The sequence below is a fragment of the Neopsephotus bourkii genome, unplaced genomic scaffold (genome assembly GCF_033783945.1).
Source record: "Neopsephotus bourkii isolate Nb327-2 ecotype Australia unplaced genomic scaffold, CSIRO-AGI_Nbou_v1 NB_1765, whole genome shotgun sequence".
In the NCBI taxonomy this organism is placed as follows: Eukaryota; Metazoa; Chordata; class Aves; order Psittaciformes; family Psittacidae; genus Neopsephotus; species Neopsephotus bourkii.
Genome location: NW_026902239.1, coordinates 498,616 through 515,944, shown reverse-complemented (window position 1 = coordinate 515,944; position 17,329 = coordinate 498,616). Strand labels below are relative to the sequence as shown.

The window sequence follows — 17,329 nt, the reverse complement described above, 5'->3', positions numbered from 1 at the left end:
TGCTTGAGGACCTTCACAGAAATATCCCCAATATGTGGTTCAACAGACATGAAAGGCTCCAGATTCAGCTTTATGCTGACTTTAGGCTGCCCTGCCACTTCTCCTCCTCTAGGCTTTGCCTCTGGCAGCTGACTATTTTCTGTTCAGTGAGCCATTGCCCCTAGCCAGAGTTTTGGTTGCTGAGACTACACTTCTGATGCAGTGTATGCGACCACAAGCTGAAGGGTTGACTAGTTTCATACTGCTCTGCTTAGTGTTAAAGGTGTAAAACACAACTTGGGTGTTGCTCTGGTTTTCCAGTTGCTTTGTGCAAGAAAAATGTGCAAGATAGTGTATATGTGCACTCAAAAATTACACACAGCCAGTTAACACATTTTATGTATATGCTATTAGCAATACTGATTCCCAAAGTGAAGTAAATTCCTTCCCTAGACTAGCAGACTTGATATCCATAACCACTGGGAGCTACTGTCAGTCCGATTTACATAAAGCCAATTTGTTTTGTCATTTAGGGTCTATAAAGTACAACTCGGCAGCATGCTTGGAGGAGCAAACACCAATGCTAAATACTATTGCTGTTTTGATGCTATTCTGAATTGGGACAAAGAATCTCTTCTTTCACGCTTTGGCTTTTCCAGTGTCAGCACAACACTGAAAAAACAGTGGAATCTTCTCCATAAAAATATGTGGCTCAGTTAAAATAGCTCCTAATCATTCGTCTCCAGGAATGCACATCCAAGAACACAGGGAAGTGGTATCTTTTCAGTAAGGAAAACAAGTTTGAATGTTTTTTCCGTGTTTCTTTTTTCCCTAAGCATTTCCTCAATACTTCAAGTACTAGCTGCTATTCTACCTTACCCAGGCCACAAAAAAAGAAAGAAAAAAAAAAAAAGGAAAAAAAAAAGAAAAAAAAAGGGGGCAAAATAAAAGCAAAGCAAAATACAAGAGGAATTGCCAGGAATAAGGAGTGCAATCTTATTTCCATGTTTCTCTAATAGATTAGTAATTTGTTGGCAGTGGCTTTGACAGAAAGCAGATGGATGCAGCATTAAACACAATGAATGCAGCAGATGCTAGGCCAGCCCACATCAGCTGGACGTGTCAGGCAGCCAAGTCCAAAAGCCCACACTTTTCAAGTGGGTACAAGCCTGGCAACAGCGGCTGTACAATACCACTGAACAACTCCTCCCCTCCATATCCAAGGGATTTCTGATTCCAACTCCCCCTTGGCAGAGCAGAACTATACCCAGAGAGCTGACATCTCAAATACATGAGAAAAAAATAAAGCAGTAACTGGAACTGTGAAGAAAGAAAAAAAAGGGTAATGAGATAAAATATAAAAAAGTCTAATAACAACCTGCCAAAGACAGATGTTCATACTTCCTGGTGAAACTCCAGTCCACTTTGTCCAGGTCTGCTGAACAAAGTGCTCTGATATCTTGCCATTTCTAGGCAAGCTGAAAAGAGGGAAATTTGAGAACTACCTGTTAATTTTGCTCTCTACAGGAATGGGTCAAATTCACAGTATTAAAAATAGCATCTTAAAGTCATTTTAGAATTTTTTACACATGCACTTAACCATCAAGTTTTTCTCATACTGAACATTTAAATGCATTGCTCTGAATTCCACCAAAACTATTTTACCTAGGAGACTTTGACAGATACACTTGGTATTTAAGTCTTAACTCCACAAGCTGTTGTATGTGTGGGCTGAGATATTTAGGGCATCTCATCCTTAAGATGCTACCACTTAAGACTAAAATCTAGGATTAATATCAGTGGGACCTAAGTAGCAAAGTGCTTTTGTGAAGTGAGTCCAGCACTTAAAGTTACAAAGCACAAACCATGTTACATCACCACAAACAAAAGGGGGGCTAATTCTGAGCTTGTGGTTTCTCTGTTATACTGAAACAGAGCAGTTTTTCTGCTGAATCAAGTAGGAAAAGCTAGGGAGATGGGATGCATTTCTGACATGTTTTACTGATCCACAGGAAGTTTTCCTTAGTCTTAAAAGACCAAACTGACTATAGCATCCAACTGCTCTCCAGAGTGCATTTAAAGGACATTCTGCTGTGGCAGCAGTTTGATGCCCGGGTCACAGATCAGAGCTTCATTAGCCCCCAAGCTAGGTGTTGTTCAAATACGAACCCAGGAGACTGTTTCTTTCACTAGCAACTTCCATTCTCTCTCTGTTTTTCCTTTTTTTTTCTTTTTTTTTTATTTAATCTGGGTACATGCAAACACTGGGATTTAATAAAAAAATTAAAACTAATGTTCTGTAACTGCATGCTGTATCACAGACACAGAAGTGTGGAGCCAAAGCCATTTTTTATTTTTGTAGGTAATGGTTTCAAAGGATCGGACTAGGTCCCCAGTACAGAACTGCTTCCTGGGAAAATATATTCTGCTCTTATTATAGATCTAAGTGTCACGTAAACACATGAAAACCAAATAAATCAACCATATGCATGAAATGGATCATTCTGCTCTTGTGAACTGGAGGCGAACTCCTCCGACCCAAACTTACTGGTGTAGTCTTTATTATGGCGTGCAATTCCACTGCAGAGAAAGGACACCAGCCTTGAGAAACAGTTTTCATAACAGCACATAATGAAATCTAGCATTCAAACTGAAAGCTCAGTGTCACAGAATACTCTTGACACGTACATAAAAATATAAGTAGTCCTGTCAAACTCAGCCTGTGCTTAACAATATTCTGGAGGAAGGCCCATGTGAACAGAACATGGAAAGCAAATAAAATCCTTGACAATTATTTAATTTAATAATTTAAGAACTTGGTTGCAACCCAGATAATTTTTAATATATTTGTTATGCTAGCAATAAAAGGTAAATAGTGTAACATTATTATATTCCAGGTAAATACATGACTTTGAAATATTACCATCTTCATCCCCAGATTAATGGTCACATTAGCCTGGTGAAAATGTAGTATCCTTCTGCTCTAATTGCTACCTGTAGAGCTGAAAGTCTGCAAGGCCCTAATTTTATGATGACCAGTGCACAGGAACACCAGTATTCTCCAAGAGCTGGCAGAAAACACACTTTTCATCCATCACACTATTCACCAGACCCTTCTGAAACGGTCTGTTAATGACAATGATGCTCATTTTCTTCCTGCCCCTCAAGTTCACTTTTTAATAGATGTTTCTTCCTGACCGTGACCCATAAAATCATTACATAGGCACTTTCATCTACAGAGGGAGGAAAAGAACTGCTGAACTCAAGCAAAAACGAAAGTAGTATTCAGCGTGTTACTTAAATGCATTGATTTAGTACAAAACCCTTTCCATTCAATCAGTGTGGATGGCTAATGTTTTACTACACTTGACACTCACTATTCCCATGGTTCAGAATCTCAGCAGCAGTGGTACAGCTGGAAGTCAGGATAGCACACCATAAATTCACTGGATTTTTACCAGTTAAGCTAGCTGCTTGCTGTGCAGATAAAAATAAGCACTTGGACAGCATTTTATGGCTACAAAATGCCTTCCAAATAAAAGGAAAGCACCAGTCAACTAGAGTTAGGCAATTAATCTTCACACATGGCTATAAGGCATTACTAGCCCCATTTTACAGTCAAGGAAGGAGAAGCAGAGAAATGAATCTACTTGCCTATGTTGAAAGATGATGTAAAAGGCAGAGCCAAAATTAGAAACTGGGAAATCTTGGCTTGTAGCCCTGTGCTCAGAACACTACAACAAACGCTACCCAGAGATGAAACAGAAAGGAACATCGTGCAGGGCAGTAAAGGTCCCTGCAAACAAACATCAGAACTAGTTCTCAGAAACTCTGGAGACTAAAGTCACCATCCTTACTAGCATGGGCAAGCCATAAAGCCCTTACAGAATCTCCAGCTTCTGGCTCCAGTCCTTTTTGAGAATTTTAAGTAAGAAAGCAACAGTAGTTAGCACTTCACTACTTTTTTTTTTTTTTTTTGCTGGCAAAGCAAAGCTTACTCATGTACCTCTAAAGAAAATACCATCCCTTATATATTATATGGCTTGACTTCAACTTCATTAAACCCCTAAACAGATGCATATTTCATAACGGTTATCCATTGAAGGCAACACAGTAGACAAGTTTAAGGTTGTCCAGGGGCAGAAACAGTGTATTCTGTTTTTGATTTAATCCTCCAACAATTCCATCAAACGAGCAAAATAAAAGGAAGTGTCTCTCTCAGTCTGTCGGGTTAGTTAAGATTCACAAACTGTATGCATTAGAGCTCAATATTATACTTCCACAGTAGCTGCTGTACTATTATGCTTGTTAGAAGGCTTCAACCCTCACAGTCACCACATAATTTCATATTGGCCTTCACTGGTTTTCATTTAAGAAAAGAAGTCCTATTTTGGGATCGGTGGTGTGACCCTTATTCCACGCTTGGTCAAATGTGGCCTCATTGCAGAGATGACATGCTCGGTCTCTTAAACAAATGGCCCTTGCAATACAACAGATTCATCATTTCCTTGTGCAATTTAAAGTCACTATTTTTATACAAAGAGGCTAATAACAGAAGCAGCTTCTTCTACAAGGTGCAGCTCCACCTCTGGATGACAGTTTTGTTTTAGGGAGAGTGTTGTGTTTGCTTATTTTGTTTTTAAGAAATCACATACCTACATACAAATAAGATACATATATATACTTTTATATATATGTACATATAAACTACCACATGTATTACCAGCAAGCCTTTTACCTTGTGGTCCATACTGGCTCATCTGAGGCCCATAAGTACCACTTGAATTACTCTGCTGAAAGCTACCGATTCCAGGATGCACTTGGCCTCCAGGTGATGGGTGTGGTGACATGGAAGGTCCAGTTTGCTGAGGTCCATACTGTGACATCTGGGGGTTCCTCTGAATGCCTGCCATAAAACCTGAAGGGAAAAAAAGTGCCAAAGCAAAAATTAACATTCAGGTAACTGTTCTTTATTTAAATAATCTTTGACATTAAAAAATCTCAACACTCTTTAGGTATTTTGAGACTAAAAATGTCCAGAAAACTGCTATTGTTCATATGAACAGAAATAAATGCACCTCCAAGTCAGCAAAGCCGTCTCAACAACCCAACCTGTCTACAAGGTTCAGAAACTTTTACTTGTAACAAATTGCTGGTAGTTTTAAAATGAAGCACATCTTTTGGGGGGGAAAAAAAAAAAAGCAATGATTTACATTACCTAGTAAGTAGTACAGAATTTGCCTGATGACTTATGGTGGGAGTATCCTACCTTCCAAAATTATATGTTGCTAACCAAATGCATTAACTCCAGCGCATAGAAATCCACTGTAAATACTCCTATTGCTTACAAACTCTTCAGAGCTAAAATTTCCCTTTATGTGAAGACTAGTTGCACCAGCCAGAAAAAAAAAAAAGGTAGTTTTGGTACGTAGTTGTTCTCTAGGTCCTTCTTCTGGTCTGTCACCAGCACACCTGTATTGCAGTCTCTTTTTCTCGTTTTGTAAACATATTGATGAATCCTGATTTAATTTAAGGTTCAAAACCTGCAGCAAAAGACCTAGTGAGATGCTGTACAATCTAGAAGCTTCACGGAAAGGAAGAGTACTACGCCTATTAAATGAGAGGTGCATTTTGTGTCAGGGTTTTTTAAGTTTTCACGAACTGGGAAAAATCCTTCAATGCTGCCCATGAAATTAATGTCTATGCAGGGATGCTGGTTTTGTCACATTTTACCTTGAAAGATTTTAGTGCTGCTTTCACTGTTGAAGAGGATGTGTTGAGGGGACAGCAAGGATTTCTTATTTTTCCTTGTTTCTGGAGGAAACAAGCTTTCTCTTCTGTTCTGCTTGCACGTTAGATTTCATCTTCACATTTCTGTGAGGCCAAAAGTGCGTGCTGAAGGCCAGTGCTCCCCGTGCTGCCAGCGGCTGCCCCCTGCCTCATTGAGGCAGGAGACACGTTGTGCTGGTGCCAAGGGGCGAACATGCATGAGCAAGTCTGCACGTTGGCCCATCCTGCAACTAGATCAGGCACCTGTGCTTGGAGGCCGCAGAGAGCTGAAGCATTATTTATGAAAGGTGCCTGATTCCACTCCCTTCCATTAATTTTAGTGGCGTGTGTGTGGGAAGGTGTGAAGTTGAAAGGCAAAAGACACCTGGCCTGGCAGCCTTAGTTACACCTTTCTTTACATGAGGGAGGGAACAGAGGAAAGGTAAGAGCAAACCCCCCTGACAGTGAGCTGAGAACTGGAAGCTGCTGAAAGGGAGAAAGAAAGCAAAAAGGGGAGAGAGAAGCAAAGACAAGTTGTGAAGACCGACAAAAATGGGTGACAGGAGGAGGAGAGGTGGCTGAAGAATGACTCTCCCAAAAGGCCAGGTTGTCCTCCCATAGGTCAGCATCACACATCACACAGATCTGGTTAATGGAGAGTGGTAATTTTTTCTGAGCCACACAAAGATACGTGATCAAATTCACAACTGAAAACACCGAGGTGCTATAGCTCCCACAACCAGGCAGCTGCCCTCAGGGGGCCTCTCTGTGGGAACCACAGCCCGAATCAGCACTCCCTGAACTCAACAGAATAAGTTTCTCATCCTAACACTGCTGTCACTGACACAGTAGGTGACACTGGGTGAACGACCTCCCAGCCTTTCTGTGGGTCAGCCTCCCTGTTTTTTCACTGGTGACAAACAGGTTCTGTGATGTAGATATGAAAGGTGATGTGTACTTTACCAGAGATCAGGCTTTAAGTCCAAACACCTGTAAGCAGTTTTTGAGCCCTCCACAAACCCTTCCTATATAGCATACTTACTCATTCACTAATCGCCTGTCAGAGAGACAACAAGCTCAATGCCGCAGGTTGTAAGGAGAAAAACCAGGAGCTGACATGATCTTGCACCCCCTTGTGCCCAGTTCTTTCTGTGCTCAACCATAACATGCTAAAACTACCAACTGCAATGTTTGACATGACAGAGTTCTCCTAGTCTTTGTGCAAGCCCCAAGACAAGCTATTTGATCACACCTGAACTTCAAAGTCGGAGCCTGGCACTGGCTCTGGAGGAAGCTGGGCCACACACACTGGCATGCAGCATGGCAAAGAGCCCAGGGTAAAATGGTGGCTTGGAAACTGGCCTGTCCTGATTGGAAAACTCCACACAAAGGAAGCTTGTATGACTTTCTCTACTTAGCTTTATTTTGAAACAGACCCCTCGATTTCTAAAATGGTTCCACTATGCACACAAACCTTACTGCAAAGCCAGTGTCTTTTGCTGATAGTGCTGTAACTAATTTAGGAACCTAATACAATTGTGCATCTGTATGAAATAAATGTTTGCATCCCTGACACACGTACACCATATGTCACACTCGTGGGATCCACTTAAATGAAAAATTCTGTACTGGTCACACCAAGCTTTTTATTATAAAGACAGTATCTAGTACAGAAGTGAGGGTTTTCTGTTCACCGTGGGCCTTATAACCTATGCAAGAAAACTTTCCAAACACTGTGCTAGTGGTTAAAGGTTTTTCAGCCCAGTTATCACAGACACAAGGATGGATGACACATTGAAAAGCTATCGTTTGTACAGGTTGTAGTGATTTCTAGTAGTGATGAAGAGAGACTGCTGGTTGTTGAATGTAATGGAGAACATGGACTAATGTCTAATGAAGAACAAGGAGAACACCAGTTTTAGCCAGCTCTGCTGCTGTCAGAAGGGCTCCTGAAGGGACTAGAGTAACAGGTGAAATAAATGTTTCCACTCAAATGACCTCTTCTTCAGGAAACTTCTAATTCTTTCTAATGCTGTGGAATGGACTGTGTGGCTATGTGCACAGTCATAAACAAAACATGCCAGGACCATTCCTGGGCTTGGAGAGCCAGGTAGCACATATTGTGTCCATCCAGCTAGACCATCCCACTCAATCCTGGTAGTCCTATCTGTATGACTTCTGTGCACAGCCCCTTGTGCTGCCTTATCCATGTGAGCTATGGCTCAGGGAGTGCTCAAAGGCATCAGCCAAACCTGTGTTGTGGGGATGCCAGTAATTCATCAGCAGAGGTAACTTGTAATACTACTCAAGCTCACACTCTGGCCTTAGTCTGGGGAGATGTTGATTAACACAGCAAGAATGGAACAGATTCCTTAACAGCTTTTGACTTGAGGCATAAGTTTCATCATTCCAGAAGGTGTCAAGACAGCTCTCAGAGAGGAGTCATTTCAGCTACAGATGCTATGTGGAGAAGGTAAGATCAGGACCCTACTGTGATCTTCATTCTGTTACAACAGAGGAGTCTATCCTCCTCCTAGCTCTGAGAGAGCCCAGTGCACATTCAGAGATCAGGGCATGAGTTTGAAGTGTTTCTAATATTTGCAGAACACTCAGCTGCCTTAGAAAAAGGGTTCTTGGTCAAGGCGTTAACATTCTTGCATCATAAAGAGAAAACAGCATCAATTCTAGAAATCATATTAGAAATGAAAGAGAGCAGCTGGCATACATTCATTTTTCCTTATTTACACACATTTTGCCTAGCGTTCAACTTCATTTATAACTGATACAAAAAGAAATAAATTTTCTTTCCAGCAAATTAGATCTAAGATAAAGTTTGCTTTTGTAAAGAAGGGAAGTAGAATCACATTAGGGCTGCCCTGGAGTAAAGGTAGTGGAGTGATTCAACAGAGTGCATGTGACACGTCAACTCTGTGACAATGAAGTGGTGGTTTTGTCTTTTAAATAAACTGCTAAGAGCAAGCTGTGAGTTAAGACATAAAAAATTGCAATAACAACATGCTCATCAGTGAACAAATCTACTCCTTTCCTTTAGCATTAGTGATAAAAGAGGTACAGATGATGCTTTCCTTTCCATCACAACACGGGATTACTTACTGAAAAAACACTTGAGTGGATTTTGGCAAACTAAGCTATTTCAGGAGCAGCTGAATAAAATGAGTCTGCCAGAAATACTATCTTCCTTTTTAGTTACTTTTTATGCTACATTTATGTTCCTAAAGAATGGTTGTTTTTATTACAACCAAATTTAACATTGTAGCACCATCTTTGAATTTTTTTAGTTCTAAATGAAACAGTAGCATATTATTAACAATTCGCACATCGTAACTAAAATAAAAATCCATACAAGGTTTAAAACTGGTCAGGCAGCAGCATATTTTTCTTCTTCCTTTTCAGCAAAATATAGAGAAAAAATATAAAATGGGTAATGCTTATGGTAGAAGTTTCAGTTCCTTTGATAAGAAAAAGACAAATAAGAAGCTTCTGTTGTCCTGCACGGTACTAACATCTGGTAATGTACATCATATGGGTAATACCATTTATGATGCCTTTGTAAAAACATTTAAAATCATCTTTTTCCCCTTATGCATACGTGCATATGCACACAAACCAGAGTAACAACAGTAAATTACTAAAGCTTCATGAAATTATGCACTAAGGTAGTCTTACATTTGCACACTGCCCAATACAAAATCAACTGTTTCTTGAATGCTGTATCTCCTTAGCACTAACCATGAAAGACACCCACTGAATGTGCTGGATGTTGCTGTAAAACCTCAGATGGATTATTTTGCTATTTTAAAGTCTTAGCTTGAATGTGAAAAAAAAAAAACCCAAACCCTTCCAGGAAAGCAAGAACTCAAAACACAAAGGAAATGACTGCAAAGTAACAAGTTATTGCATGTTAGCTGACAGACAGCAACTGCCTACTGGCACACACTTAACCCATGGTAAGTGAGAGGTCTTTTGATTTAGCCAGGAGTATTGCATTGATTTTCATGAATGAATTAAACCTGAAAACACATGGAACACTTACTCATTTTAAGCTCAGGAAAACTTTGGAGTTTACAGTGGTAGGAGATCACTATTAAATTACATATTTGATAAACAAAAAATGAGGAATGATAAAACTTGCAATGGTGCTTTGTAAAAAAGAACTTATGTAAGACAAAAATACATCAGGCTATTGCTCTTTCTAGAGAGGCATACTTACTGACAGAGCATGGGACCAAAACAACTGAGGAACTCTCCTGAGTATACTCTGAGTATATAAGGAAGCTCTCCTGATTCAAGAGCAGAGGCTAAAGAAGGGGCTAGATGGGCTTATTACTCCGAAAATCATGGAATAAGAAGAGCAGAAAAAGATTGGATGCATTCACTAATCATCAAATAATTAGAGAAAAAGAATGTAAAATTCTCTATTTACAATTCAGTTAAAAAGATAAATATGTGAGAAGAGGTATTTTCCACTACCTACAGAGGAAAAACGTGTGTGTGGAGAATCACAGATTTCTACCGCTTGGTATGTTAACAAGGCACTGGGTCAGTACCCCTGGGAAAAAAGAGCAAATGTTTGCACACCCATGACAAATTTTGGCAGACTTTCCTTTTGCAGACAGCCATTTGGGTCGTATTCACTATCTCAGGATTTTCACCAGAGAATACAACAGAATTGCGATGGATCTAAAGCGGTGACTCCATGGAGCTCATCCATGGGTAAACAACACTGAGACAAGAAGTGACAGGGTAAAGCTAAAGAAACAAAACCACTATCCTGTGCAGTGAATACAATCAAATTTGGCAACCTGTTAGCATGGCAGGATGCTCAGGAAGATCACAGTTAGACTGAAATTCTCACTATCCCACCCATCTCAAATGGCAAGGACAGCTCAGGAAGTGTTTGGACTGGTGAACTATCCATGGGGTTTTGCCCAGCTGAACATGTCCACAGTCAGCACCTCAGAGCAGTGCAAAGAAACATCCAACAGAATAACATTCACACATTAATGAAGTGTTCTAGTCATCAAAATAGTTAGTTACTCTTGCATAAGCCTGAGATACCAGGACCCTAAATATGCAACCAGGTTGTCTGCAGAGACTGCTGATAGTACTAGAACTAACATCTTCAAATGGTGTCATCAAACCTGGGAATGAGTAGCTTATGGACTGTAGAAGCTAAGAAAATACTGTTGTGCCATTATTTTGAGAGGCCAGCATTATGTGGCCATAAGCTACTTACAGTCACTGGCAGAGAATGGCATGGTACTCGTGTAAGGTACTATTCAAAATCTACATTAAGAAGGACACAGTGAGAGATTTAGATACTGGAAAAAATATAGGCAGACAAAAATTTTATACAAGTCTAAACAAGTAACAGCAGTGAAGAAAGTGGGGAAGGTTTAACTGAAGTACTAGAATACAAACCAAGTGAAACCATGTGGGTGGTATATGAAAACTGGCCTCTAGAGCAAGCAGGCACAAGATTTCTTTACGTTCAAGATACCTCGGCTCCTACTCTCACTTTCCAGAAAACAGCTTTACTAAAACATGCCCATCTGGACTAGTGACAGCACATATGAAACTACGTTTGTCATACATGGAACATTCAACTTGGTAATATACTCTGCAGGGTTGGTGCACATGAGTAGATCAGCTTGCAGTGTCAACCTCATTTAGATGATACAAATACTAATTCTCAACATTCCTGTGCAATTAATAGGCAGGTAAAAGAAACAATAAATGAAACACCTTTATAAACAGATGGCAAACAAGATCTGATCTGTATTTAGCACAGCTAAGCTACAGCACTGCATAGATACAGTGTCTTCGGATGGCTCTGGTATGAACCTGTTAGATGACAAGAGCAGTACTTAGGTATCGAAAACATGAGGATATTGCTAATATCCCTGGCACCAAGTGACCACTTCTGCTGACAAGCAACTTGGACAACTGAAGGACAGGAACATAAAAAAATGCAGTAAGACCACTGACAGAGGAAAAATTAAGAGGCTTATTCTTTTGCCTCTAACAGAAGGAATAATAACCTTGATAATGCTTTTTATTCTTATAAAACCTAACAGAAAAAAATTTTAAATCCTCATTTATTTCTCCAATCACAACCTCTTTAATTTAAAAAAGCCTGCAAAAGTTTTTAGGAGAAAGTTCTTTATTGTTTCCTCATTAACCATGAAAAAAAAAATCTAACTTCCACATTGAGTTCTTTTTTCAGCCCACATAAACCCTGTCATCTTCTCCAACTCCATCAGGTTGCTACTAAAAGCATCTGAAGTTCTCTGGGCCAGAGTACCAGTGACGCAGTTTCCCTTTTGTACCTGGATGATTTACTTTCATCTTGGCATCTGCAGAACAGCCACTGTATTTCTTCACACCCATTCAACAAAGGATGTTTCTTTGCTTATGTGTAACAGCAGTTATGGAAAATACCACCATAGCAAAACTGAGGCTTTCTGCAAAGATCACTACAGTACTTTGCCTTTTCACAAAAGGATCAACGTTCTGCTTTAAGAAAAAGTGCTGAAATTGTTTTATTTTTTTCTTTAAAAGTATTTTTTTACTATGCTTTAATATATATCTTACAGTCTCCTCACTGTTTATTTGTCTGACTGCTTCTCTTCACCATGTGAATAGCTTTGGGGAAGATGGAAACTAATGACCTAGCTAAGGTTTTAACCCAGACCCCCCAGTGTTTTACCAGCTGTGCTATTAGGTTAACTGGCTGAATCTCCTCTGCTTCTCTCTCTGATATTACAAAACCCGGTCTATGTATAGCATGCAATAATGTTTAAATTCTTCCCACCCCTAAACCTCCCTCTGCTACTGCCTAGCCTTGAAATTCATATAATCTATCATTGATAAATTAGAATCAGGGGAAGGATCAGACAGATTACCCAGATGGTAGCTGGGGAAGAAATATCCAGCTTTTCCTAATGTAAACCTTGCATAATGCTTTCTGATGTAAATTTTAAGTGCTATACTGAGGGCAAAGAAAGAAAGACATTTGTGGAGGTGCATAGACAGAACAAAAAAAAACATTGCTTATCCACCATCTTATATATAATTTGTTCCTGTAACATAACTTACACATGATGCTTTGACTATGGTGCATGGAAAATCTGGGAATGGTGACTTGCAAGCACAAAAGCTCCTCACCCTACCCTCCTGACTGCCCCCAAAGCAAATCCTCAATTTCAGTAGGTATCTTGAGCTGCTGGAATGAATCTGAACAGCAACATTAAAAAACTGAGGAGTCCGTCTGCTTTATACAGTCAACATTTGTCTAAGTTTCCCTAATAACATGCATACTGAGGAAAATCACAGAGGAAAGCAAAGAAGGAACAGCATTTTTCAATGTGTAATGTGAAAGGCCTGCAGGCTTAATGGTCTAAATTTCAGGTTTGAAAAATTTACCCTCCCTGGAGGCTCCTGTTCAAAGGTTCCATGGATCAACTCAGATCTTCCTTTTCATGAAGTAAATATATTGAATACCATGAGATATATATGGATTTTGAGGACAAGACTAAAATACACACAATGTGTCCTTCCTGTCTTGCGCACATATAGAATAAATAACAGTATTTTTCAGTCATATTTTACCATGTTTTATGATTTGACTGAGTTTTTCCTTCCTGGATTTGCAGCTGTTCCCTGATGAGTGATTATTCTGCAGCCTTTCGGGATTCTCTGGGATAGAAGGAACTATCCAGTGTTATCTATTCATATGTACATTATATAGATTTCAGCTCACTGCCTTAATATATATTAACCAGAAATGACATAAAGGGTGCAATATTAGAAGTTCTGTATTTTTAGAGAAGCTTCTCACAAAGGCTAACTTAGGTACTGAGAGAGCAGAGTATCCTGGAAATGATGGTGCTGTTGAACAGGCAGACCATGATGGGAAGCTGTCCCGGGGTGGGGATTGTACCCAGTAATTTTACATTGAGCATGGTGACAGCAACATCAGCTGTCACTTTCAAGTTCTTTATCAGTGACTTCTTGTGGCTTTTCTTGCTCCCAGAGCCCAGAGGCAGGGAATCTGATGGCTGCCTAATGAAGTCAGTGGAAACTTTTCTATTGAGAAGTCTCTCTGCTGGCAACTACATAAACTCACAATAATTCAGTTCTGCTCCCTAATTTCAAAAAAGAGAATCCCCAATTTAGTTTAAAAAATGAAATAAAGATTCATCCCCAAGTATAACAAGATTTCACATCAGGAAGAAGAAAGCAATGACCAGCTGCTAGTACAAAAAATATGCTTGGGTGACCTGACTCTGGGTTTGATTGTCCAGATACTATTTACTTTAAATCCCACTTCTGCAGTCTTGCTCTCTCCCAGGATGGCTTATCATACGTAAATCATACCCTTTCCTCCTTCTTGCAGATAGTCAATACTGCTGTATATTTAGTGTAAGCCACAACTAACCAGATCAACCCAACAGATTGGCTGATACATGTTTGAAATCCAAACACAGTCTGAAACCAGCACCCTGAAATGGCAAGTGACTGATTTAAGAATTAACCTGGTTTGGCAGACTAACATCATTACTAATACTTTTGGGCAACAAAAGCAGGTCTTCCTGTAGTGCTTGAGACAGACACAAAACTATTCACTCCCACAGCTCAGAGTGAAAACCGGTAACCATTTATCCCAAATGACTGCTAGTCAAAGTAGACATATTGTAAGCTTTTTTGCTGTGCATTGCTACATAATGTAGTACAATAAAACCAGGTAGAAAGACGGCGGTCTTGGGTGCCACTGCAATTGAAACAGCAAAGAACAGTATAGTGCAAATGAAGCAAAGAAGAATGTAGAGTGTGTATACATTTAAAAAATTTGTTTATCACATGACACTACATTTCTGTGCACTTCCACTTCTACAAGCAAATTAAAACCGAAGTGGTAAAAAGCAATGATGGCGTGATCCTTTCTAAAGACTTGATAAATTTAGTGCTCACTAAACTGAGAAATTAACTTTCTGAGTCACCAAAGAAGTTTAGTGCACAATTCTACTGCATGTCTCTGCTTTCACATATAGAGCAGCTCTGCATGTTCCTATGCAACATGTCCTATTTAGTCATGTCTTTGTGATGAAAAAGGTATGTTTTACTGAGCTAGTGTGACAGTTTCAACTAAAACCTGCTTTTCCTCCTTACATGATACACTTTTCTAGCTGTTGAGGGCCCAGTTCCTCTAACCCCAGCTTTCCAGGCATAACGATTTCCTCCTGGCCTGACACGGTGTTTCTGTTCACCACCTTGAGCTCAGCACTGACCCACTTGGAGAATGCTACGTGCACAAGAGGCACTCAAACATACCTGTGGCTTTGCACTCAGTGCATGTCTCAACCATCTTTCTTCAAGAGCCTGAAACACTTCAGTCTACATCAAGTAAACTTATTACCAAGTCTGATTTAACCTTAAGTGGTGTCATCGTTAACATGGCAAGCAGAAGAATTTTAATGACAAGAATCATTTTATTCTCTAGCTCCGCAGTGCTCTGAATAGATCCCAAACCCCCAAATGAGAGCAAGAAACATATTCTCAGGGAAAAAAGACTTTTTAAGATCTAAAAGCAAACTACAGTATCTTTTTTGTTGCAATAAGAATTCTTTGAGCTATTTTCTTCCTTCTGGTCTCTTACGAAGAAAATAGATTTCAGGGAAAAGAATCTCTACCATCATATGTCAGTATTAAGCCATAAACCTCATTAGGAATTGTAGTCGCAAAACACCTGATTGGCATTCTGTGTCTTCCATGCAAGCAAAAACATTTCTATTTTGTTAGAATAAAATACATGACAGTGGGATTTATGTGATGACTGCGTGTAAATAAGCATGCCCAGAAAAGTTAAAGGGGAGAAAAATACCGATATGAAATCTAATGGGTAAATTAGGAAATTGCAGTTATAGGAATTCAGTTGCTACTCAGTGTTTATAGGGAAGCACAAAGAGAACATCAAAATGCCTGCTCACATCCCATCTGTTACTACCTCTTGCTGGATAACATCTTGGATGCCAAAAAAGCTATTTAAATTTACTACATTGCAGCAACTGATAAATATCACTTCTGTGAAGATCTATTACTAAATAAGAACTAGATCTGAGGATAAACCTTACAAGCAGTTGCGCCAAAAAGATTCAAATTTTACTTAGTATAACACCTGTACTCCTACAAGCCTGCAGTTTCTAACTCCATGTCTCTGTCTATGTTTTTAATAGAGCATGCAAGTGTACAACAGTCCTCAAAAGCTGGATCATGTCAACTATAAAAGAAATAAAGCTAGAACAGAAAGAATAACATAAAAAAAGAAAACAGAAAAGGTACTGGGAGGAGGTGATGAAGAAGGGGGAGACTACTATCCAACTATTTTGGAGGTGCTTACTCAGGGCACTTTCCTACATAGATCTGACAGGCACAGAATGCTGTCATGAAAACTGCCTCCAGCAATGGAATACATTTTCCAGCACATCATAGCAGCTGCAACGGCATCAATTCTGCTTGCAGTCCATGTCCAAACAGAAAAGTTCTCAGTGGTCCTATTTCAGCATATCTCAAGGACTAATTAAATCCTCATTACTATCTTCTAATTATTCCAGTGCTCTGAGATTTCACTGAGCAAGTCCCCAGTGGTGCATTAGATGAAAAGGGTTAAATAACCTGTGTTGATTTTGAGACTCCAGATCTATTTCAGACCTTTAGCATATCATCAGCATTATCATGAATATTTAACTATGTACCGCTGTGAAAATTGTAAGGGGAAAACAATTAAAGATTTTTAAAAAATTAATTCTGACCCATATACATTTGCACTAATAAATAAGGCTTCTTTAAGTATCCCCATTATGAGAGTGCCTGCTAGAGTAATAACCTAAAGTCATTAACTGTTTCCATTAAATTCAATGGTTTTCAGGAGCTCCCAATTCACTGTTTTAATATAAGACTGAAACCTGACATGTACATATCTGACTGCATAAGCATGTAAAGCACTACTTAAAAGTAGTTACATTTTGTACATTTTTTTTCAAAATTAGGTAAGAAACCATTCATCTCTGTTGGGGTAAAAATGCCTGTTTCAACATTATTGTGACACACATTGTCCTATTAGTATCTGCACAGGTGAGTATTCAGACATGCAGACAGACCAAAAGTAAGGTTCCAAAAGTAAGAGTGGAGTATTCAGCTATGCAGACAGGTTCCAAAAGTAAGAGTGGGAGTATAAGCTAATGGCCAGGATGGAAGGATTCTTTTTCATGCTGCAGTTGCAGGAAACTCATTCAGGGGTCAATTTGGATATGCTGGGTTTCTGTTTGATAAATACAAGTAACTTCTAACCCACTGAGCTGTTCTGGCTACTAAGCACATCCTCAAAGCACGGCTTCAAAACTCTAACAGATGAAGTAAGTATATGCAGCTGGATATAGTCAAGTGACTCTACCTCAGTTATTTGCCAAATGGTTATAACAGCTGTGGCATCACCACTGCCCGACCTCTGAGGGCTGATGTAACTGAAGTTTATAAAAAGCCTTGACTTCAATAAACACAA

General features: G+C 39.4%; 1 protein-coding gene across 10 annotated transcripts in view; it reads right to left on the bottom strand.

Annotated features, from left to right (window-relative positions):
* ARID1B (AT-rich interaction domain 1B) overlaps positions 1-17,329 on the bottom strand; it is a 331,009-nt gene that overhangs the window by 62,123 nt on the left and 251,557 nt on the right. For all 10 annotated transcript variants that reach the window (XM_061378216.1, XM_061378224.1, XM_061378217.1 and 7 more), the window contains one exon: positions 4,718-4,897. In XM_061378216.1, coding sequence (XP_061234200.1) covers positions 4,718-4,897 — 180 coding nt within the window. The remainder of the gene's footprint in view (positions 1-4,717; positions 4,898-17,329) is intronic.